Source organism: Barbus barbus (assembly GCF_936440315.1).
Source record: "Barbus barbus genome assembly, chromosome: 40".
In the NCBI taxonomy this organism is placed as follows: domain Eukaryota; kingdom Metazoa; phylum Chordata; class Actinopteri; order Cypriniformes; family Cyprinidae; genus Barbus; species Barbus barbus.
Genome location: NC_136718.1, coordinates 15,156,927 through 15,181,604, shown reverse-complemented (window position 1 = coordinate 15,181,604; position 24,678 = coordinate 15,156,927). Strand labels below are relative to the sequence as shown.

At 36.8% G+C, this 24,678-nt stretch overlaps 1 protein-coding gene across 1 annotated transcript in view; it reads left to right on the top strand.

Moving 5' to 3' along the window:
- Window positions 1–24,678, top strand: part of LOC306859532 (low-density lipoprotein receptor-related protein 1-like) — a 127,563-nt gene that overhangs the window by 65,946 nt on the left and 36,939 nt on the right. Inside the window, exons 7-29 of the mRNA XM_079400592.1 lie at window positions 5,321–5,483; window positions 6,220–6,442; window positions 7,481–7,670; window positions 7,836–7,979; window positions 8,093–8,329; window positions 8,458–8,638; window positions 8,879–9,101; window positions 9,677–9,866; window positions 10,088–10,216; window positions 10,345–10,485; window positions 11,120–11,245; window positions 11,362–11,478; window positions 11,571–11,651; window positions 11,743–11,910; window positions 16,478–16,660; window positions 17,087–17,284; window positions 18,390–18,635; window positions 18,906–19,103; window positions 21,404–21,608; window positions 21,702–21,866; window positions 21,962–22,206; window positions 22,865–22,996; window positions 24,276–24,503. Coding sequence (XP_079256718.1) covers window positions 5,321–5,483; window positions 6,220–6,442; window positions 7,481–7,670; window positions 7,836–7,979; window positions 8,093–8,329; window positions 8,458–8,638; window positions 8,879–9,101; window positions 9,677–9,866; window positions 10,088–10,216; window positions 10,345–10,485; window positions 11,120–11,245; window positions 11,362–11,478; window positions 11,571–11,651; window positions 11,743–11,910; window positions 16,478–16,660; window positions 17,087–17,284; window positions 18,390–18,635; window positions 18,906–19,103; window positions 21,404–21,608; window positions 21,702–21,866; window positions 21,962–22,206; window positions 22,865–22,996; window positions 24,276–24,503 — 4,113 coding nt within the window. The remainder of the gene's footprint in view (window positions 1–5,320; window positions 5,484–6,219; window positions 6,443–7,480; window positions 7,671–7,835; window positions 7,980–8,092; window positions 8,330–8,457; window positions 8,639–8,878; window positions 9,102–9,676; window positions 9,867–10,087; window positions 10,217–10,344; window positions 10,486–11,119; window positions 11,246–11,361; window positions 11,479–11,570; window positions 11,652–11,742; window positions 11,911–16,477; window positions 16,661–17,086; window positions 17,285–18,389; window positions 18,636–18,905; window positions 19,104–21,403; window positions 21,609–21,701; window positions 21,867–21,961; window positions 22,207–22,864; window positions 22,997–24,275; window positions 24,504–24,678) is intronic.

Sequence of the window (24,678 nt, the reverse complement as noted above, 5' to 3'; positions counted from 1 at the left end):
CACCATGAGAAACTCTAGGTTAGGTGAGCAGTGTTTTCCAACAATGTCAGAGTTCGTACACCAAGCTTTGTTTACATAAATGCACAATCCTCCGCCTCTGGTCTTGCCGGAGTCATCTGCCGTTCTATCTGCTCGGAGCGTGTAGCGTCCGGTTAGATCAATAGCATTATTGGGTATGTCGCTATGTAGCCATGTTTCAGTGAAAACCATGACATTGCAGTCCAAAAGTTTCTTACTATGGGTGATGCGAAGTCGTATCTCATCCATTTTGTTCACCAATGACCGCACATTAGCGAGGAAAATGCTGGGTAAAGAGAGCCGGTGCGGTGTTAGCTTTAGCTTAGCTCTTAGTCCTCCACGCTTCCCCCGCCTTTGTTTACGATCTCGGCGCCGCCTGTGAGCACTTCCGCCCGGCCGAGCAGAGTGCGTTGCCTCGGGTGTTCTGGAGATCTCCGGGATGAGTCGATGATTGGTTATAAGATTGTTGGAAAAGAGCAGACCGATATCCAAAAGCTCCTGTCGGGTGTATGATGTTAAGGCAAAGCTGTTCAGTGAGAACAGACCCGAGATGAGCAGGAAAAATACTGCAAAATTGCAAAAACTGGTGAGACGCTGAGCCTCGCGATGTGTTCGCGCCGCCATCTTGGTCGTGAGATGATGTGTCTTCCTTTATATATTTCAGTTGTTTTCGCTTGTTTTCACTGAGATTTGCTGCACTTTAAGAATCGCATAAATTTTTTCTCGCTAAAATGCTTTCTAGAAAAACTTAAGGATTGATGGATGCACAAAAGCATGCTAATTGTGTCGTAAAATGAGTCCAATATCGGTTACGGTGAAAGTTTAGTCAAGTGCTAATCTGGTGTCAGGTGCAAAACAGCTGTTTGTTTAATTTGTGTGTTTGTTTGTATTTTTTACAAACATTCTTTTGTTCATCCATTTGTTTGTTCAGTCATTGTTTGAGTGTGTGTGTTTGCACATAATTTTATTTCCATCCACTTGTTTGTCAATCATTGCTATACATGTTCGTTTAGCTTGTACATTTCTAAATGTGTTTGTAGCTTGTAAGTTTTCTAAAAGCAAGTTTTTTTTTTTAGTTTATGCTTTAGTTGTTTGATTTGGTCATTTATTGTTTGTTACATATGTTAGTTTAATTTGTACATTTGTGCATTTGTTTGCTTGTCTGTAAGTCAGTACGTTTCTTTGTAGATTTGTTGGTGTATTTTCTTTGTCCATTCAATTTTGTTTGCTCTATACGTTATCGAAATTAATTTGGTATGTTATTATTGGTTGACCAATATGTTTTTTTTTGGAATGCATATGAATTCATTCATTCATTCATTCATCAAACATATCTTAATTTGTGTTTTGAAGATGAACGAATGTCTTTGAGTTTGGAACATCATGAGTTGAGTAATTAATGGCAGAAATTATATTTTTGGGTGAACTATACCTTTAAGTGGCTTGACAGTTCATTTTGCAGGATTATTTGCATAATCTTTGTTTATTATTGGCATTATTATATGCATTATTTTAGCAAACATTGTAACAGGATCATTATTTTCCTGTTACTTGATGCACCAGTGTTTCATATTCCATACATCTGAGAACTACCCTAACTCTGGCCTTGTTGAAAGAGTTGTCCATTCATAAGAATTCCCACCAGCGTGTCCCAGGCCTCAAAGACACTCGGCGCTTTGTTCTCCTCACCCTTCTTAAATCTCTTGTGTTTCTGTCACTGATATAGATAAGCTTCACTTTACTGTTAGCTGTAACCTTGTCTTATCTACCATAATTACACTTGATATATTCCTAATCACATGCCTATATCAGTTTCCACTTACAGTAATTTAGATCTTGTGAGTAATTTGAAATCTAAACAATCTTTACTTTCCCTTCTACTTTTCCCTTGTGTTACTCGTTTCAAAATCATCCGCAGTTCCTGCCATATTTTCACAACAAATCCCGGTTCATAACCGTATGTGGTACTTTTCGCCTGTACTGAGATGTAGTTACAGATGATTAGTTACAGATGTTCTCACCACGTTTTGTTTCATACTTTCCCTCTGAAGAAAAGAGGGGGTGATGAGTAACTGTTCGTTTTAGCAGATTTGTACAGGATGAGAATGTCTGGATGAAATGCCCTCTGGAATAACATGTCTTTTACAATTTTGTGCAACCGGTACTGTGGATGGTTAGTGTGGCCTGGAGGTAATTTTACATTTCCCGGCAGGGCTTCTGTTTACCGGACTTTGTAGAAATGTGTGAGGATAGCTTGTGTCTGGTTTGCACAAGCTCGCTGCACTGGGTTGCACAACAAGTATATATTCCTATGTCTGAGGATCATTAGTGAATGCCTGCAAAAAAAAAAAAAAAATCAGCAAATCAGTAACAGGAAGTACGGTGGCAGCTGTTGCAACACCAAGCATCATGGGAGGCACCACGGACCGGCCTGCACAGCTGGAGCTCTGCATGGCCCGCACAGAAAGAGTCTTATTGTTGTAGAAGAGAAAGAGAAACTTAGTATTCACTGAATTACCATTTCAAACTCTTTTCCCAGAAGTGAGGATATCTGAATGGCCAAGTCCAGCCTCCCTGTGCAGGGAAAAGGTGTGGTAATGGAGAATGTGTGGAGACGGTTGAAGCACTTGAGTTTCTGCTGTCAGTTTTTTTTGTTTGCTTTTTTTTTTTTTTAATTGTGTTGATGCGTGGAAAAAACACTCTGAGTGAATAATCATCTTGTGACAGTGAGTCAGAGTTGGGCTGATACGCCTACACACACACACACACACACACACACACACACGAATGCGTACATATGCAGAGACCTGAATAAAACCCATTGGGCCATATTCATAAAACACAAGCAGTACGAGATTCTGCGTAAATCATTCGTACAGCAGTTCTTATGTAACTGTTGCATTTAATTCAATCTGACATTTTATGTCAGAATGGATTAACGATTGATTGATTTAGATAAATTTCTTCTGCTTGAGTTTCTTGTGTGGGGCACTTTATGAATTTTGCTTGTACTGTCAGATCATTCATACTGTTAAACTTTGTCAAATTTAGAGCTTTTATTTGGTTGATCCATTTATACAATACCATTCTTTTTTTTTTCAAGAAATACCTTTATTCAGCAAGGATGCATGACATTGATCAAAAGTGACAGTACATACATCAAATCGGCTTATTTAAATAGAATTAGAATTTTTTGAAGGACCATGCATGAAAATTCAGTTTTGCTATCACAGGAATAAACAACCTTTTTTTTTTTTTTTCTTTAAGAGAGCCGCAACTTTTTTTTTTTTTTTTTTGGTAACAGTGGTACTGGTATAACATAACACGCAAAGCTAGTATTATGGCCACATTCACACAGCAGCAGAATACGGTTGTCAATCCCATATTTGAGTCCTTAATACGGTTACGTTCACACACAGTACGGTTATTTACATAAATTTTCAGGACTCACAACCGCATTCTCGGAACACATGCGCTGTTTGAACGGAACAGGACTGGACAACTAGTTGTCTGTCACGTCATACAGCGCGAGAGAGAGCTGCTCTGCCACACAAATGTGCATCTACCACGTGTTTCGTGTTTTCGGTAACTTACAGTGACGGATAAATGAGCTGCGTGTCGTCTGAATTTTTTTAGATCCCATCAGTTTTCCACCGGAGGTGCTCCCGTAAGTATTGTGTTCTGCGCGCATCCGCGTGATTCAAATGTTCCGCTCTCCACCCAAATTTAAAAGCTGCCGTCGGTTAATTAAGATTTGACAAATGAACTCGCGGCTTGATTGGACTCTTGTCGTGTCAGAAAGTGATAAGACTTTCAGTTTTATGGACGCCGCCATCTTTGATTTTACTTTGGTCACTGTCGTTATGGTTACTGGTGTGGAATACGGGCTTGACTCCCGTTGCACGTTCATACAGGCAGTATTCTAAGCATAACTGTAAGCTGCTGTGTGAACAAGACATTTCGAGACTCACACCTGTAAAGAAAATGCAGTTGTCAATCCCAAAAACTGACAGTGTGAACGTAGCCATAAAACACAAATAACCTTTTAAAATATATGAAAATAGAAAATGGGTATTTTTACATTGTTATAATTTTTCACAATAATAATGTTTTAAGTGCAACTTTGGGAAGCATAAGTAGGGCCCTATGAAATCCGTTATATTTTTATCCATTCCATTTCCCAAACTTTGTTTTATTTTTTTTCCAAATTCCATTCTTTCCTTTTCTGGATTTATTTAAATTTTTTTCCTTTTTATTTTATTTAAAAAAATTTCTAGACTCTGTTTTAATGGTTACATTTTAAAAAATAATCAAAAGCATATCTAATTATTAATAAATCTTGAAACTTAGTTTAACAGCAATTTATCTTTTTTTTTTTCTCAAATTTCAGTTTTTGGTTGTAGTGTAAACGGAGGTCGTTTCTGAAACGCCAGTGTAAACGTTGATCGTTTTCATTCTAAAACGCCGTTTTAAAACGAAAACACACTAGTGTAAACAGGGCCTCAGAGCAGTTCTAGTGATTGCTTTGTGTTCATGTGCTCATAGATTGAGGCAGCAGAGGCTGAAAACACCACAAGCTTTAGGCGCGCTTTAGTATGTGTAGTAATTCATTCACACAGAGATGCATAGAACATACATGATTCATATTTAAGTAGTATTTTTGTGGCTTAATATTCACAGACACTAGTCTATATCATGTTTTGATTTTAATCTACTGACATACTTGATTTACTATGATTTACTCTTCCCTAATTTGGCAAATTCCGTTGGCATTTTACGTTATACAGTAAATTACATTTTTATGACTGGATTCTGCAATCCCATCTGCGTTTCCCGCCATGTGGAAATCATAGGGCACTAAATATGATACTTCTTTCAGAAACTTTATTCAGGTGCACAAACTAAGCTATGAATAGCAGAATCTTGTACCAGTGAGACTACAAAGCACAGTAATGACAGCAGTGTGGTAGTTTTTTTAGTGTTGTCAACTTGATGTGTCTAACTATTGTCTTGTTTTCTTGGCTCTTCTTTGATAGTAGCCTGATAAGGGGCCTATGTTTTAGTACACTAAGTGAGAGATACGATCACATTGTAACTCTTATAAACTTACATAGCTTCTTGTTTTCAGTTTGCTCTTTTCCACTCCTCCCAAGTTTTGTGTTGCAGCATCTTTCTGCTGAGTCAGACAGAAACTGCAGTTACGACTGACTAAAAATAAAGCAAACACTGAAAACATCTCTCCTCTCTTTTCCCACCTGTATTCCTCCTCACTCTCTTCCTGTCTTCTCTCTCACAAACTCAGATGTGGAGCAGATGGCTATTGACTGGCTGACAGGAAACTTCTACTTTGTGGATGATGTGGACGACCGCATTTTTGTGTGTAGTAAAGATGGCTTAACCTGTGTCATCCTGCTGGACCTGGAGCTCTATAACCCTAAAGGAATCGCACTGGACCCAGCCATGGGGTGAGACCCCAAGACCATTATTCCTTAATTTTTGTCTGGACAAACAATATCCAACAATGTCCCTCATGCCACTTTTAGTTCTCTGCAGATGCATCTCAACCATGCCTTTTTGTGACTGACTTCAAAGTCATGTTATGTTTTTGCTTCGTACAACAGGATCAGTTCCTACAAGTGTCCATGATTCCTTTTTTTTCCTGTAATGATAGCATATTCACTTCTTCAATTTACAGTACTTGAGATAATAAAATAAATTTGGATTAATCTCCCACAGCCTGTTCAACTCATACTAAAATAAATATTATACAAATTTTAAAATAAAGAAAAAAGTTATTGATTTATTATTTTTTTTTAATTATATATATATATATATATATATATATATATATATATATATGTATATATATATATATATATATATGTATGTATATGTATATATGTGGAGAATAAATACTCAATCATATTACTGCTAAGAAAGCATAAAAATGAAATAATATTTAATTGTAAAGTAATTAAGTCTGGGCAATATTTGTTATATTTATTAGAATTATTATAATTGTTATATATATATATATATATCTCCAGATGCATTATAATAGTAAAAATTGAGAAATTAAAATTTTCACGTAGAACAAAATCCTGATTGAAAATTCATCAAACGTGAAAATAATACAATTTATGTATTACTTTTGTAGTTAATTGTTGTATATCGTAAAGTTCTTCTTTTCTTCTTTTCCAGGAAAGTGTTCTTCACTGACTATGGCCAAATCCCGAAAGTAGAGCGCTGTGATATGGACGGCCAGAACCGCACCAAACTGGTAGACAGTAAAATCGTCTTCCCGCATGGCATCACTCTGGACCTGGTCAGCAAGCTGGTGTACTGGGCTGACGCTTACCTGGATTACATTGAGGTGGTGGACTACGAAGGCAAGAACCGGCACACCATCATTCAGGGATTGCTGGTACGTGTGAAGTGTCACATGCGCATTTGTGGATGCCAAACACGTACGTGCTTTCAGAGATTTGTTTGTTTGGAGTCATGAACTCGATCTCAGGATGTCACTTGCATTGACGTCATCACTCAGTTCCACACTGAATTTCTGGAACTGTGAATATCACATGATCAGTAGGACTGAAAGATCAGCATTAGCTCATCCAAAACCTGCTGCAGCAGTGCAAACTGAGCATTGTGCAAGTCCACAGTGAAGTCCTCTTTTTTCTTTTTCTTTTTTTTCTTAAAACATTCAGTCCTTTAGATTACATTCAGCATATTGCTAAATAAACAGTGGATTGTTCAAACTTGCACTGTAGATGTTAACATAGTCCTACTAAATTGTTGTGATGCCTAAATTCACTTGTAGCATTAAAAATAATTGTTTTTTAATGTTTTTTTCTATTTGTTTTTTATTTATTTATTTATTTACATAAAATAGTATGTCATTGGTTCTCAACCAGCAAACTTCCAAGGGGACCTTAAAAGTCAAATCTGTATTTTCAATTATTGCTGGGATCATGCCACAGTCCAGTCTCTCTTAAACACATTTTATTAAAGGGATAGTTCACCCAAAAGTGAAAATTCTGTCATTAATTACTCACACTCATGTCATTCCAAACCCGCAAGACCTCCGTTCATCTTCAGAACACAAATTAAGATATTTTAGATGAATTCTGAGGGCAACAGCTGTTTTTTTTTTTTTGGAGAGACCGTAAACTCAGTCTTTGTAAACTGTGATAAATGAGGAAGCCTCATGAGTGTGATTTTTAGAACTGTAAAAGTCATGTAAATTGAGTAAATAAGTAATTGAAATTGAGTAAAACATGGATCCTTGTTGTGGACAAGGTGAGGCCTTTGAGTCAAAAAACCACTTGTATAGATGATCATTCTGGCCAATATATTGATCTATCATTTAACACCGTGCATCAGATGTCAGTGTAAACTCTGTTACACACTTTATTCACACTGGCTCTGTTTTTATGCTTTATTTTTATTGTTTTGGCAGATTGAACATCTCTATGGTCTAACGGTGTTTGAAAACTATCTGTATGCCACTAACTCTGACAACGCCAACATGCAGCCCAAAACCAGTGTGATCAGAGTCAACCGATTCAACAGCTCTGACTTCCAGGTGGTGACACGCGTGGATAAGGGCGGCGCCCTTCACGTTTACCACCAGAGACGTCAACCTGCAGGTACGACTGTGAGATTTAGTTTTAAGTTTCAAAATGTTTCTAAATGTAAAGTTCAGCAAGTGCTCAAGCATTTTAATTGTAAGGCAGCATGACTCAGTACTATTCACTGTGGTTTCCCCACTGGTCCCTTATGTTAAAATTGAGCTTTTGTGTTTGTCCTTACAGTCCGCAGTCACGCATGTGCTCCGGATCAGTTTGGGAAGCCAGGTGGCTGCTCCGATATCTGCCTGCTGGGTAACAGCCACAAGAGCCGAACCTGCCGCTGCCGTTCTGGTTTTAGCCTGGGCAGTGACGGAAAGTCCTGCAAGAGTGAGTCAAATCTCTATCCAGCCTGCTCAAACCAGTTTCAAACAGTGTTACACAACAGCATTCCCCATTGTAGGGCTTTCTTGCATATAATATATCATGTTTTTCCTCCTCAGAACCAGAGCATGAGCTCTTCCTGGTGTACGGTAAAGGCCGGCCTGGTGTCATCCGTGGTATGGACATGCATGCAAGGGTGTATGACGAGCACATCATCCCCATCGAGAACCTGAATAACCCAAGAGCCCTGGACTTCCACACTGAGACCGAGTTCATCTATTTCGCTGATGCCACCAGCTACATCATCGGCCGCCAGAAAATTGATGGCACTGAGAGAGACATCATAGTGAAGGATGGTGAGTGCAGAATGATGCTGGGATGTTTTTTGTTGGCGTGACATTGAAAGTTGGATAAATTAGATGGACAACTCCTATATCTCTGTCTCTCTTCTCCGTCCCATTCATTTTGTCTATATATTCCACAGGTATTCACACTGTAGAAGGTATCGCTGTGGACTGGATGGGGCAAAACCTGTATTGGACTGATGATGGACCCAAAAAGACCATCAGTGTGGCCAAATTGGAGAAAGCCTCTCAGACCCGCAAAACGCTTATTGAGGGCAAGATGACTCATCCTAGAGCCATAGTAGTAGACCCTTCTCATGGGTAAATCAATTATTTTGTCTTTATTCCAAAATGTGAAGAAACTGTCAAAAAAAAAAACTATCGACTATAATGTTATGAAACATTAGTGATTTTATATATTAAGTCACAATACACTGATTATTCAGAATAGCTTTTTGTGGCCATGTATATACGGATAAACCAGATAGAGTTGCACTAGAGTTGTTTACTTGAATCTACAGTTTTGAATGAATGTATAAATCCATAACTTGCTGTTTGCAGAATGATGTACTGGAGTGACTGGGAGGAGGAGCCTAAAGAGACCAATCGCGGCAGTATAAAGAAGGCCTGGATGGATGGTTCAAATGCTGGTATCCTGCTTACTTCTAAAACTGTGCTCTGGCCCAATGGCCTCAGCCTGGACATCCAGCAGGGCATTTTGTACTGGGTGGATGCGTACTACGACCGCATCGAGATGGTGCTTCTTAACACCACAGAACGCAGGGTGAGGAAACTCAAGCCTTTAAGGCAAACAAGGAAGCTCAAGTTTGCATCTTAGCTAGAGATACTTAATGTCAATATATAATGATGACCAAATTTCGTAAATGTAAACCAGGGACATTTCCTAGATTACTGGTCAAAATATAATTAAAATCTCATTTGTTATTATTTACGAATTAAAAATGTTGTTGATTCAATAAACAATTATTATAGAGAACATATAATGAAACTGTTTTTATTTGACTTTTTTTTTTTCTAATTGTATTTAATGTTTTTATTTTCACCAACTGTGCATGTACTGCATTCAGTAATACATTTTGATGTTATTTTATGTTTGCGCTTTTGAAAATGGATCTAATTAGGCTTATTATTTTGCATTTTAGGCCAATTTTAATGGTAGTTAAAAGTGGCATTTTATCTCTGTGGCATTTGCCAATTTTCACATTGTTTTAAATCATGCTTTTTAGTTTAGATGAATATATATATATATATATATATATATATATGCATGTTCAGTGATTCATAATTACGACATTCCAACTTTAATTTGTATTTAAAAACCCTTTTCTGTTCATCCAGACGGTATATGAAGGACAGGAGCTGAACCATCCCTTTGGCCTGTGCCATTATAAGAACTTACTGTTCTGGAATGAGTACCGCAGTGGAGGAATCTACAAACTGGACCAGGACACCAAGAAGGCCACGTTGCTACGCAGCGAACGACCTCCAATCTATGAGATTCGCACCTATGATGCACAACAACAGCAAAGTACCGAACACCCTGAGCATTTCTTTTTGTAAATTAGTCATTTATGAGTCATATGTAAAGCATGAGCTGACAGATCAAACAAAGACTTAATTGTGTTGTTTTTTATGTTAACATGTCTCAACATCCACATTATTTATACAGTGTTAGCGGTAATAAACTAATGAGATCAGAGTTTCAGTGGTTTTATTGGGATCTGCTAAGGATGTTTTTGTTGTGTTCAGTCACAGGCTCCAACGTGTGCCGTGCCAATAATGGTGGCTGCAGCAGTCTGTGTCTGCTAACGCCCACTGGACGCTCCTGCGCCTGTGCCGACGACCAGATACTAGATGCTGACAACAAGACCTGTAAAGGTGGGTATTCTGTGCTTTAAATGGCCTGAAGTGTAAATGTTGTTGTCAATAACCTCAGAGGACTGTAAAATGGCCTGTTTTGGATTTGAGTTTGAAAATATTGCTCTTTTTTTTTTCTTTCTCCCCAGCAAACCCTTCCTACGTGCCTCCTCCTCAGTGCCAGCCTGGAGAATTTGCCTGTAAGAATAATCGCTGTATTCAAGACCGCTGGAAGTGTGACGGGGACAATGACTGTCTGGACAACAGCGATGAGGCCCCCGAGTTGTGCCGTTAGTGTCCTTTTGTCTCATATTTTCAGATATGCAAATAACACCACCAAGATTCAGTAGTCTCTTATGTTCACCAAGGCTGCATTTATTTGATCAAATATACAGTAAAAAAAATGTATATGTGAAATAGTGTTAATGTGAAATATTATTGCAATTTTTTATTTATTTCTGTGATGCAAAGCCGATTTTCGGCAGCTGTTACTCCAGTCTTCAGTGTCACATGATCCCTTCAGATATCATTCTAATATGCTGATTTGGTGCTCAAAAATAATCAATTTTGAAAACAGTTGTGATTAAGAATATTTTTTGGGGAACCATAATTTTTTTTTCAATTATTCAAAATAGAAATCTAATGTAATATAAATGTCTTTACTCATTTCTGGTCAGTTTTAATTTATTGCTGAATAAAAGTATTAATCTTTCAACAAAAAAACCCCCCACACTTTTGAACTATATATATATACACTGACACCTTGTGGCATGGATGTATCACACAATTGCTAAATCATAATCTTTTGATGGCTGATATAACATATGTGACTATATATATATGTCACATATGTTACATCAGCCATCAAAAGAAACAAAACATTACTGAGTGCACATTTAAATGGTTCTATTTGTCCTTTTTCAGACCAGCACACCTGTCCTGCGGACCGCTTTAAGTGCCAGAATAACCGTTGTATCCCACTGCGCTGGCTTTGTGATGGAGACAATGACTGTGGGAATGATGAAGATGAATCTAACAGCACCTGCTTGGGTATTGTGAACTTCTTAATTGCATGTTAATAGGATTTTTAAGCATTTTTTTTCCAACGAATGTCCAAATATTTGTATGCGCTTTGTGAATTGGCCGGGTTTTCTTTTCTCTTCCAGCACGCACGTGTCCTTCTAATCAGTACCCATGTGCCAGTGGCCGTTGTATTCCTGTCTCTTGGACTTGTGACCTGGATGATGATTGTGGCGATCGCTCAGATGAACCACCATCTTGTGGTATCTAAATTTGAGCCTCTTTTCCTTTTGTCATCATGCCGTGCTGTGAAACCTTTTCTTTATCTCCTCCTCTCTCTTGTCTCTCTCTCCAGCATATCCCACCTGTTTCCCACTCACTCAGTTCACTTGTGCCAATGGACGCTGTATAAATGTCAACTGGCGTTGTGATAATGGTGAGTTTCTAATGCTGTCTACAAACGTGTGTTTGTCATATGCTGACTTATAATATCCAGTAAATGCCATCATGTGTGTGTGTGTCCTCAGATAACGACTGCGGGGATAACAGTGATGAAGCCGGCTGCAGTCACTCGTGCTCCAGTGTGCAGTTTAAATGCAACAGCGGCCGCTGTATTCCAGAGTACTGGACCTGTGATGGAGACAACGACTGTGGAGATTACAGCGATGAGACTCATGCCAACTGTACCAATCAAGGTGAGTTTGAAAAGTATCATTATTTGATAAAAGAAAAGAGGTCTTACTCCAAACATATAGTTTAATTCAGTTTTTGGAAAAAATGACTTCAGTCAGTTATTTGTTTTAGTTTGTAATTTATTTTTATGTATTTATTAATTTAGTTATTTTTATTTTAAAGTATTTTAAATTATATGAATTGTGTAAATTAATAGTTACAAAGTAAACAAATGAACTTGTTTGTTTACTAAAAATAAATAACAATTTAGTTTATTTTTGTCATTAATTTTTGTTTATTTGTTTGTTTATTTTGATATTTAGTTTATTTGTTATTCATTTGTTTATTTAAATTTTTATAAATTGTTTAAATATATGTGCTTTTTAACATTTTAATTGTTAGAAAATAACTAAATTGTGGTATTAAAATAGTTTGATGTCCCAAATTGTGGTAACTGGTGAACCCTATAGAAAACAACTTTTCAACAACTTGGTGATTAATATTTTATCAAGATGAAGCACCTTTATCCACTGATCATTTGTTTAAAAGAAAAAATGATATTTTTAATTGTCGGCTTCTTGTATTGTGTAAACTGTCAGTTTATTTTCTCTAGATTTTGAGCGAAACCACAATGACTAATGCAACCGAGCTCTTCATTAACTGGAGTAAATCACGATTTCACAAACTAGGCTGTCATCATCATCTTTTTTGTGGTCTGTGGTGAAACACGTAAACCACAAAATCTTGAAGAATGTCTGCGAGGAGTGCATGGAGTGAGAGTCCCTGTGGAGAGCAGTGTTAATGACTGCTCTGAGAGCTGCTGTCTAGAGGGATTACACAAGCACAGATGTGCCGGGACGCTTGACGCATGAGCTGCTGGTGGATCCACATGTGCATTTTTGTTCATATCTCTTTCCTCCTCTGTCCCTCTCCACAAGTCCCATTCATGTGGCTTCATAGCTATTAATTGGTCAATGGTTCCCTTCGTGGAACAGGAATAGAGGGTTAGGTTCTGTTTTCGGGGTCTGGGCTCTGTCCTTCTCTTCTCTAATCCCTACGGCATGCTGGTGCTTAATAGACTCGCAGAATCAATGCAGCAGAACCAAGCCAGAGGCCTAATGAGAGTGCTGGGCCTTATGGGAGCCTGGCAGTGTGTTTGTGCCTGTGTAAAGATGTAGAACTGAATGAGGTCATGCTAGCATGAGTTGTGAAGGAGAGATGTTTCATAAAGTCACTGAGTATGAGTTTGAAGTAGGAATGTTAAAAGTAATGGTACTTTGGTACCAAGTCAATTTAGAAGTAAAGAATATAATGAAACCAGTTCTTCTGCAAAATTGAAAAGCTGTTAGCTAAAAAAAAACTTCATAAAAGTTCATATTTATATTAACATTTAAAAAATAGAGGACTGTTGAGTATCATGTTGAATTGCTATTAGAATGTATTTATTTTCTGCATTGATTAGATAAGTGCACTGTTTAACTGTTTGAGTATATTTGAGTACTTTTGCATGCCTCGTTTTTAAATGTGAAAAATTATTTTATTTCAGCTTTAATTGAGAAATATTCAAAGGTAACATGCCAGTTGATCTAAATTTGTCAATATTTATAGTAACATTTAAAAAATGTTAAGGGCTGCAACTAACAATTATTTTGATAATCGATTAGTTGGCCGATTATTTTTTTTTGATTAATCATTATTTTATTGACAAAAACACACTCTTCTGCATTCTGCCCAATGTCCTTCAGACAAACGTGCCAACTGAATGCTATGAAAACAGTGCTTAACAATTTATTAGACCACCTTTCATTATAAAGAGAAAACACAAATATTTTCGGAATCGGTCAAAAAATTGTTTAAATCTAAAAATGTTATTGTCATTTATTGGACAAATAACAAACTGAAACAACTAAATAGTATTTATTCACATATCAAAAATGGCCTCCTATGCCTTTCATAACAGCATTCTTGCTGGCATTTATGTACCTTTTCATTGTAATTGGGTATCTGAAGAGAAAACAAAAGTGCTTGACTATTTTTTTTTCTGCCTTTCTTTCATAGATAACCGCAATAATTATACTATAGTATATGAAATAGCCTACTACTGTTACTAAAGAGCTTATGCATATTGGAGGACTAACCAATACAGAAAGCTAAAAAATATATTTTGGTAATTACCAATACTGTTAGTTTGGAGCAGCAGTGGCACAAACCTTACATTACATAAATTAGTTTTAATAAATTTGATAAGCACTGTATATAGGGAACATAGTTTAAATCTCTACAGATGTGTTCTGCAGGAACACCTGTGTTCACTTTGATCAAAGTCATTTCTTTATCCTATAAAAGGAGGCTATGAAGCGTCTGAAATTTAAATTCAGACACGCTGTTATCCCTTTACAGTTCCTACTCATAAAATACATGTCTTTTAAACCTAAATTTAACGTTCAGCAAAGGATATTTCAGCACAACGAATGTTTTTTGCGTAGTATTAATTGTCTCTCTCTTTACCGTGTTCCGTCTTTCCGCCGTGCCGGCGCTCATTCAGTAAAGATTTCAACTTAACAGACTGTCAGGACGGACTTTTATGCAAAAATGGAATTGATCACGTGAATTTGTTACATTTACAGAAAAGGATATGACCGTAAACTGAAAGTTTTTGCGCTGAGGACGCACACGCATTTGTCAAAGTGCCTGACGTTTTGGGTAGCTTGGGTCACATACTTCTCCCGCAGCATCTCATTCTGTTTCCTGCCCTATTGCACTATTTTTTTAGATGTATTTTGTCCATAGAAATGCGCTATTCAGTGCTGTGATTTGACGTGACCGGCTGAAGTTGTACATGCACTGTGGGCAGACCCGACTAATCGATAATGAGAAGCGTTGTCGATGATTTTCATTATCGATACTAATCGATTTTATCGATTAGTTGTTGCAGCCCACAGATATACTAGATGCCTCATTAGCGACTGTTTCTATGGGCCAATATTATCCATTCATTTTCTGCCTCTACTAAGGTAATTGTTTATTATTAGCGTTATGTAATTGTTTAAGTATATTGTATAAAGTGTATTTGTGAATGTATAAAAAAAAAAAATATATATATATATATATATATATATATATATATATATATATATATATATATATATATATATATATATATATATATATATATATATATATATATATATATATATAATATATATATAATATATTAGGGCTGTTAACGCATGCGATTAATCTAAAAATGTTAACGCGTTAATATTTTTTTAACGCAAATTAATCGTTTGATAAGGTTTGACCCCAACTTCTTGCCATCATCGCAGCGCAGAAGGTAATCATTACCTGCGTCCCAATGTGCATACTACTATCCATCCTAAATTCTATGTGATATTAGTCATTTTCAATACTATATGGCAGATAGAGTGTGGTTGGTATAGGTCACATTGGGACGCAGGGATTGTGTGATTATGAGGGCGCCGGGTTCGACAAAAGTGAAGCGAATGCGAAGAGAGAGAGAGAGACAGTGGGTAAATGTATACTGGGATTGAAGCGATCGTGGCTTGGTAAACGTTTTATTGCCAGTATAAAGGCTGATAATGGCTGAATTAAAACAAAAGAATAAGGATTATGTCTCATACCTGGCGGAGGTGTGAAAGGTTCTGTTTCCTTAAACTAGTTTGTCATGCATTCCTTTATTTCAACACATTTACAGGTAAATCCTAGTATTTTAAATTTGCGATTAATCGTGAATAATCACAGTCCAGGACTGATTAACGCGATACATTTTTTTAATCGATTGACCGCACAAATATTATACCCAATAATAAAATGTGACATTCTGTAGTTTTGTCTCATATTCATCTTTTAATCATATTTGTAAATGTCTTGACTCCACAGCCAACAGAGAAATGTTGTTTTTACTGTTCCAATACTTTTGCAGGGCACTGTATGTGTGTGTGTGTGTGTGTGTGTGTGTGTGTATATATGTGTATATATATATTTTGACGTTTTTAAAGGCTACATGTCATTGCTTTGTTCACATTTGTCTGTATATCAATGTTTTCTTTTTAAATAGAGGAGTGTATAAAAGTACCATATTAATTTTTGCTAAAATATGGAAAATTGACAGAGAATTGTAATATTCCAGTCAGATACTTTCAAAGTGTGTGTGTGGGAGAGAGAGAGAGACACTGAATGCATGCAGCTCGAGCAGTATGATGCCATTTGGACCAGTTCACCCCAGCAGATCCCTGTTCTAGGACACACTTCTCTCTGTTTACGGATGAGCTCTGGTTTTCCACTTCCCCCTCTCCAGACTCTGCCAGATACTAACCTTTGTCTGATGCCTAATGATGGCCGTCACAGTGCCAGCCCTGGACCGATGTTCATGAGAAAGTTTGCTTTGGATCAGTTCATCGTGGTTGTGCCTCACACTGGTTACAATCTCCATCCCTGGGAACTGATTTTTGACGTCAGGAAGCCAAGCTCTCATTACCATAAAATAATAAGATATGTGTCTGTGCCCTTGTACAAGTATTCACACGGCTACATTGTAATTGCGTGCCCCATTTTTGTCTTTGTCTGCAGCCACGCGGCCTCCCGGCGGTTGCCACACGGATGAGTTCCAGTGCCGAATGGACGGTTTGTGTATTCCTATGCGATGGCGCTGTGATGGAGACTCGGACTGCATGGATTTGAGCGATGAGAAGAACTGTGAGGGCGTCACACACATGTGCGACCCTGCCGTCAAGTTTGCCTGCAAGGACTCGGGTTAGTCTCGTTTGGCCGTATTAAATCTTCTCACTCATGTTTCGGCAATAATCATAAATAAATGTCAAGATGAATCAAAATATCAACTCTTAAAGACGCAAAATCAAACCTTTGTCCATTTTAGTCTGTGTATATTAGCTTTAACAGCATCTTTATGCAAGTGTAATCCTAAAAAATAGCAGCTTACGCTTTTAAAATGTATAGTCTGCTTGAACACGGATCAAAAATATTGATGACACATCTTGCATATTACCCATTTTTGTCCAATAAAATGACACTGTCTTTCCTATTCTGGTATAAACACTTTTTTTATTCAATTAAAAATGATAAATTGAAGCATTTTTGCAAGTGAATTCTGAATTTTTTTTTTTTTTTTTTTGTGTACATTTTAAATTCTAATTTTTAGTTTGTTTGTGTATATTTTAGCTCGCTGTATCAGTAAGGCCTGGGTGTGTGACAGGGACAGCGATTGCGAGGATAACTCAGATGAAGAAAACTGCGAGGCTCTTGAGTGCAAGCTCTCCCACCATGTTTGTGCCAGCAATGACTCCATCTGCCTACCTCCTGAGAAACTGTGCGACGGCAAGGATGACTGCCCTGATGGCTCGGATGAGAAGCTTTGCAGTAATGCTCATGCACTTAAACACAAATACACTCAAGTTAAAGGGATAATTAATATTGTCATGTTTTATTCAACCATGTTTCATTTTAGACATGTTTAATTTTTGTCTGTGCATCACACAAAAATAATATTTAAAGAATCACATAGGCTAGCATTCAAAAGTTTTGGGTCAGTAATTTTTTTTTTTTTAAATTCAGCAAGGATGCATTAAATTAATTAATAGTAATTATTCATTAAATTATTCATCATCATTAATTATTCATCATTAAATATTCATCAAAGCATACTGCAAAAAAAGGCACAGTTTACACAAAAGCAATCAGCATTTGTAATTATAAGAAAAGTTTCTTTACCAGCAAACCGGCATATTAGAATGACTGTTGAAAGAATCATGTGAAACTGAAGACTGACGTAATAAATTATATTGAAAAAAAAATTTAAAATAGAAAAGTTATCTTAAATTATTTCATCGTTACTGTTTTTACTGTATTTACTGTATTTGCATATATGTAGAATTGGTGAGCATTAAACATGAGATATTAAAACATTAAATCATTAACACAACTTACTGGCCCCAAAGTTTTTAATGATAGTGTGAATTGCTTTCATGTAATAACGATCTATAGAAAATAAGGCCATGACCATGATCTGTCAAACTACAAAAAAGCACAATAAAAGTAGTCCATGTGACTTGTTTGCTATATTCTATATCATATAGCTCCAGAATGCTTCAGAATATAACCCACAAGTCATATGGGCTACTTTTTCTGTATGATTTTATTTATTTTGGTCTTTTTGTGGAGCTTGACAGCTAGTAGATCTTGTGTGCTTCATTGATGAATGCCTTGAGAGTGAATGAATAATGACAAAAATTTTATAATTGCATGAACTGTTCCTTTAAATCTTTCACAGTTTGCGCAGAGCATGCCAACTCAACTTGTGTTTCCCATTAGCATGACACAAAGAAATTTCAGGATTGAATTCAAATGAAATAAGCACATTCTCTCCAACTCTCATTGATTTTTTTTTTTGACAGACTTGCAGCAACTTACTCATAAACACCCTTTCAGTCCCACCTGCTTCTTTTTTTACCTGTTTTCGTTCTAGATCTTTGTACAATGGATAATGGAGGCTGCAGCCACAACTGTACCATCGCTCCTGGTGAGGGCATCCTGTGCTCCTGCCCAGTTGGCATGGAGCTGGGTACCGACAACAAGACCTGCCAGATTCAGAGCTTCTGCGCCAAGCATCTCAAGTGCAGCCAGCGCTGCATGCAGGAGAAGGCCACTGTTAAGTGCGCCTGCTATGAAGGCTGGGCGCTCGGGCCAGACGGCGAGAGCTGCAAGAGCACTGGTGAGGGAAAGACGGGGTGGAGGACAGGACAAATAAAGATACTTAGAATATTTCATTTTTACAAGGCCTTTTGATGAGATGTACAGTACACTGTATATAAAAGATTTTTGTTTTCATATCTAGGTAATATGTCACAATATTGTTGTTTTTGCTGGAATTTTTAATTGTTATATTATATTATGTCTAGTGACTTTCTAGACTTTATGGAGTAAAACCAAAATCAAGGATTAGCAGTGTTCTGGCCTTATGTGCCTTGTCCATGTTCTTTAGATCCATTCAAGCCCTTCATCATTTTCTCCAACCGGCATGAGATCCGCCGGATTGACTTGTACAAGGGCGAGTTCAGCGTGCTGGTGCCTGGCTTGCGTAACACCATTGCCCTGGATTTCCACCTCAACCAGAGTGCCCTCTACTGGACAGATGTGGTTGAAGACAAGATCTATCGGGGAAAGCTGTCGGAAAACGGAGGTAAATGAATGTCTTAGTCCTATGGAAGTGGTTGTTCCTAAGTCAAATAATTAGTTGTTAAAAATTCACTATTTAGTCCTGGTTAAATACATCTTACATTTGCATGCTGTTGATTTTATATACACTACAAGTCCAAAGTTTTTGAACAGTAAGATTTTTTTGTTTTTTTAAAGAATTATCTTCTGCTCACCAAGCTTGCATTTATTTGATCCAAAATACAACAAAAACAGTAAAAATCTTTAAATATTTTTTACTATTTAAAATAACTGTTTTAACTCTAACGCTTAATATGTTTTAAAATATAATTTATTCCCGTGATTTCTAAACTGAATTTTTAGCATCATTACTTCAGTCACATGATCCTTCAGAAATCATTCTAATATTCTGATTTGCTGCTCAAAAAACATTTATTATGATTATCATTGTTGAAAACAGCGGAGTAGAATTCTTTCAGGTTTCTTTTGATGAACAGAAAGCTCAGAAGAGCAGCATTTATCTGAGATATAAATCTTTTGTAACATTATAAATGCCTTTATCATCACTTTTGATCAATTTAACCAACCCCCCCCCCCATATATGTATGTATAAATACGTATACATTTGGGTTAGGGTCACAACATTATTTTTAGTTGGAGAACTTTATTGGTTAACTTAATAATGGCTTTGAGGAAAAGGGAGCTTCAATCACATTCTCTTGTTTTAAAGACTTGTGTAAAGTTCTGAGTTGACTTTGTTGTCTAACTGTGTTTTCCCGCGTTGTTCTGTTCTTTTCAGCATACCAAGTTAGTCCGTAATTATTACAACTATTTTTGGTTCACAAAACCACAGCGTGCGTCTGTGTGTGATCGTAGCACAGGAATTTGGACGCCTCTGTCTTTACCCATTTGACTCATTCCTAGTTTGCGTGACTACAGCCAGAGTAAAAGTAAAGTGTCGGAAGCCTTAGTTGCTTTGAAACATGTGCACACACCTCCCTCCCTCTCTGAACAGCTCTTTCCAGAGATATGATACACTGTCCAAGTTTTGAATCCCTGCTGTCATCTTTGACAGAGTAAAAATATGACTGACATGGCTGCCAACACTGAAACAAAGTAACAAACTGTTGTTTCTCAACCCCCATCGGATAGGCTGCGCTGTCTCCAGCCCAACAGAGAGCCATTCTGGACCTTTAATTACTGCTCTGTATGAGAGTCTGTCTCACAGATCAGAGAGCAGCTTGCCTTGATTGGGAATCTTTTTTTTTCTCTTCCACATGGCTTTAGCTCAGAGTGGGGGAATATTTATTGCAGCATTGTCTTAAATGTCTTTCAGGCTGGAAGCAATCAAACGATTTTGATTCCCAATATTAGCAATATATACAGTCTGAGACCACTGTTAAAAATGCTTCTACTTTATTTTAATACTTAATAAAGTTTTTCATTATAAAATGTATTATGTATAACATTTGGAATGAAAATTTGAACTTAGTATTTGGTTTGTTTTCCTTTTGCAGCACTTGAGCTGTAAGAACATGATCATGTTCTTCGGTATGATTTGAGATTATCCAAAGAACATTTTGAGCTTCAATGGAAGTCTGACTGACTGTACGACAAATCACATGATCATTGTCACAAATTCTCTTATTTGATTAGTGATCTAGAAATAGCAGAATCTTAAATTATTTCTTTAGGGATGCAAAATATATTGCCACTGCATTAATTATTGGTTGATATTAGAGGTTTTTTTTTATTATTGTTACTTGTTTTGGTTGATATTCATGATGTAATTGTACATTCTTATTTTTGTTTATTTTTATTACCTTTTAATTTTGAAATTACCTTTGACTTATCAAAGAGACACTTAATGTTAATCTTTAAAAACACTAATCATTTAATAATTACAAAATGCACAATTTAGTGACACTGTTAAATATAATCTTTAGCAAATCTCAAAATGAATGCCAGTGTTTGATTCTAAAATTTTAATATTGTGATGACTAAATTTATTTGTAGAGTTTAAAATTATATATTTATTAATTTTTTTTTGTGTGTGTTTTGTATTGTAATATAATTAGGCAAAACAGTATAACTATTAATATATAAATGTTATAAAAATATTTAATGACTGTCTAACTGAAATGAAGGCATAAAACGGCAAAAATTTCTGACTTTTCATTGGTCAGAATTATTATATCCATAATTTCTTTGGTTACATTTTCTTGGTGCATTTTTCAACATCCTAAACCTTTTATTTCTAGGTTTAACTTAGATTCCTATTAATATCCTATTTAACTTAGACTCCTCCTTGTCTTGGTTTTTCAGCTCTCACCAGTTTTGAGGTGGTGATACAGTATGGTTTGGCCACTCCAGAGGGTCTGGCTGTGGACTGGATCGCAGGAAACATCTACTGGGTGGAAAGTAACCTGGATCAGATCGAAGTGGCCAAGCTGGATGGTACCATGCGTACAACACTACTAGCCGGAGAAGTGGAGCATCCGCGCGCCATTGCACTTGACCCAAGAGATGGGTAAAACATGATATACTTTGACAGCTCTGTTATTTTTCACTCATCTTGACAGAATTAGGTTGTTACAAGAAATGTTAAATTTTTTCCCCCCAGTATTCTGTTCTGGACAGACTGGGACGCCAGCTCCCCTAGGATAGAGGCTGCGTCTATGAGTGGGGAGGGCCGTCGCACCATCCACAAAGAGACTGGGAATGGTGGATGGCCCAACGGTCTCACTGTGGACTACCTAGAGCGCCGTATCCTGTGGATTGATGCCAGGTATGCACACACTATCGGCACTAAAAGTGAAGTAAAATGCAAAAATATCCATAGTTAGTCACCTTGATCTTCTAAAAATAAAAATATTTCTTTAGATCTGATGCCATCTACTCTGCTGCTTACGACGGTTCTGGCCTAATCGAGGTGCTCCGGGGTCATGAACACTTATCACATCCTTTTGCCGTCACCATGTATGGAGGAGAGGTCTACTGGACGGACTGGCGGACCAACACTTTGGCTAAAGCCAATAAATGGACAGGACACAATGTGACGGTGGTCCAGAGAACAAATACTCAGCCGTTTGATCTTCAAGTGTTTCATCCTTCTAGACAACCTCAGGGTGAGAACCAGCATGACCTGAACTAATATGTCAAAAAACTGTCAGGAAACCTGTTTATATTTCGTGTTGCATTTGTAAGCTGTGAACACCAGTGTTGTTTTTGTAAACCAAACCTATTAAAAACTATTTTCTTTAACTGAAATAAAATATAAATACTGGATGAAAAACTTTAACTTAAGCTAATGTTTGACCCTGGTCCACAAAACCAGTCATGAGGGTGAATTTTTTGAAGCTGAATAAATAAGCTTTCCGTTGATAGGATTTGTTAGGATAGGAAAATATACAAAATAAAACAAAATAAAAGTTTTTATATATTTACGGTATGAAATTTACTAAATATCTTCATGGAACATGATCTTTACTTAATATGCTAATCATTTTTGGCATAATAGAAAAATCGATAATTTTGACCCATACAATGTATTGTTGGCTAATGCTAAAAGTATACCTGTGCTACTTATGACTGGTTTGTGGTCCAGGGTCACATATCATAAATTTTGTCTTGGCAAGTTTAGGTGCCAAAATTACTAAAACTAGATTTAAAAAAATAAAAACAAAATATAATATTTTAAATGTATATAAAAATAAAAGCTTTATATAAAAAATGGAAAAAAAACACTGAACTTTTTTTTTTTTTTTTTTTCTTCCTCCTTTGCAGCTCCCAACCCGTGTGCAGCGAATGATGGGAAAGGGCCGTGCTCTCACCTGTGCCTCATCAACTACAACCAAACCTTTTCCTGCGCCTGTCCACACCTCATGAAACTCAAAGCAGATAATCACACCTGCTACGGTAGGCTCCTCCTTCCTCAGCCCTAAGATCCAATCAAATGCTTTAATTGTTAGCAAGTTCTGAATGGAATACTGGTTTACTAATTACTGAATACTGCACAATATATTACATTTCCCATTACCTTGGCATTGCAAGCGACATATTCTACTGTTTGAGCAACAGGAACAATATAAATTGTACTAAGAAACAATATGCATTATTCCACAGTATATTGTCACATAACCTCAGTATGTTTTATCAAATGTATTAACGATGGTTATTTGATAAAAAATTGCTGCCGATAGTATTTCCATTTTAATACATCATACTGGAAATAGGAGGTAAAGCACATTGCATTGTGGGATATCCACACAGTAATCTCTTTAATACTGCATGTTTTAGTGAAAGTATTTGATCACCCTAGTATTCCACATGCAAATGTTCTGCAGTAATAGTACATTATTTAGAACTGGAGATCCAATTTGTTCCAATTGTGGCAGCTTCAGTCTTATGGAATAAAATCTTACAAGCATTTTTCTTCATTTGAAGAGTATTAGCAAGAATTGGCTTCTAATGCATACATGTGGTTGCACAATTAGAAAATCCACAGAAAAAAAATCATACTGTGGCTGGAAATTTTTCAGTTTACTATTATTTTAAATGCAGCAATTCTTATCTTGCGCACTTCAGGACAGATAGTATAAGAATTGCGCCACAGGCTTTTCTTTTAGATTCCTTTTGCCTTGGCACTATAGATGCTCAATGTTAGGTTTTTCAGGCCAGGCTGAAAGTCTTGTGTGGGCTGTAAATCTTGTTTAACCGTCAAGAAAACAACAGTGCACCCTGCCGCCCAGTTGCACGATCGGTGTTTAGTATTCAGCAGCACAGCCTCCATTATGGCTGTATGGAGAGCAGAGTGATTGGAGTAGAGGTAGTAGGTTCGGTGATGAATTCACACTGACATCAGATAGTGGCAACGCAGGAGTAGGAGCAACTCTTCCATTCTGGCTAATCGATATGGAGACTGTAGACTTTGCTACTACTGTTCCTTCTTTACTCTAATACTAATATATGTATTTACATAGAAAAATACATGACTACAATTTATAGTAGCCTATATTATATTTTGTACAAGATGATTTTGTGTATACAAATATATATATATATATATATATATATATATATATATATATATATATATATATATATATATATATATATATATATGCTTTGTTTTACATGCACTTTTATAATACTGTATATCTATTGACAATGAATTGTCTGTTTTTCTTTTGTCCAGAGTACCGTCAGTTCCTGCTGTACGCTCGTCAGATTGAAATCAGAGGGGTGGACATTGATAATCCGTATTACAACTACATCATCTCTTTCACTATGCCCGACATCGACAATGTTACAGTGGTGGATTATGATGCTCTGGAGCACCGCATCTACTGGTCTGATGTTCGCACTCAGACCATCAAAAGAGCCTTCATTAATGGGACTGGTGTGGAGACGGTGGTATCAGCCGGTGAGATGATAGTTTGAGCTTAAAGGAACGCTCCACTTTTTTGAAAATAAGCTCATTTTCCAACTCCCCAAGAGTTAAACAGTTGAGTTTACCGTTTTCGAATCCATTCAGCCGATCTCCGGGTCTGGCGGTGGCACTTTATTTAAAACTTGACCCTTCTGTAGTTACATCATGT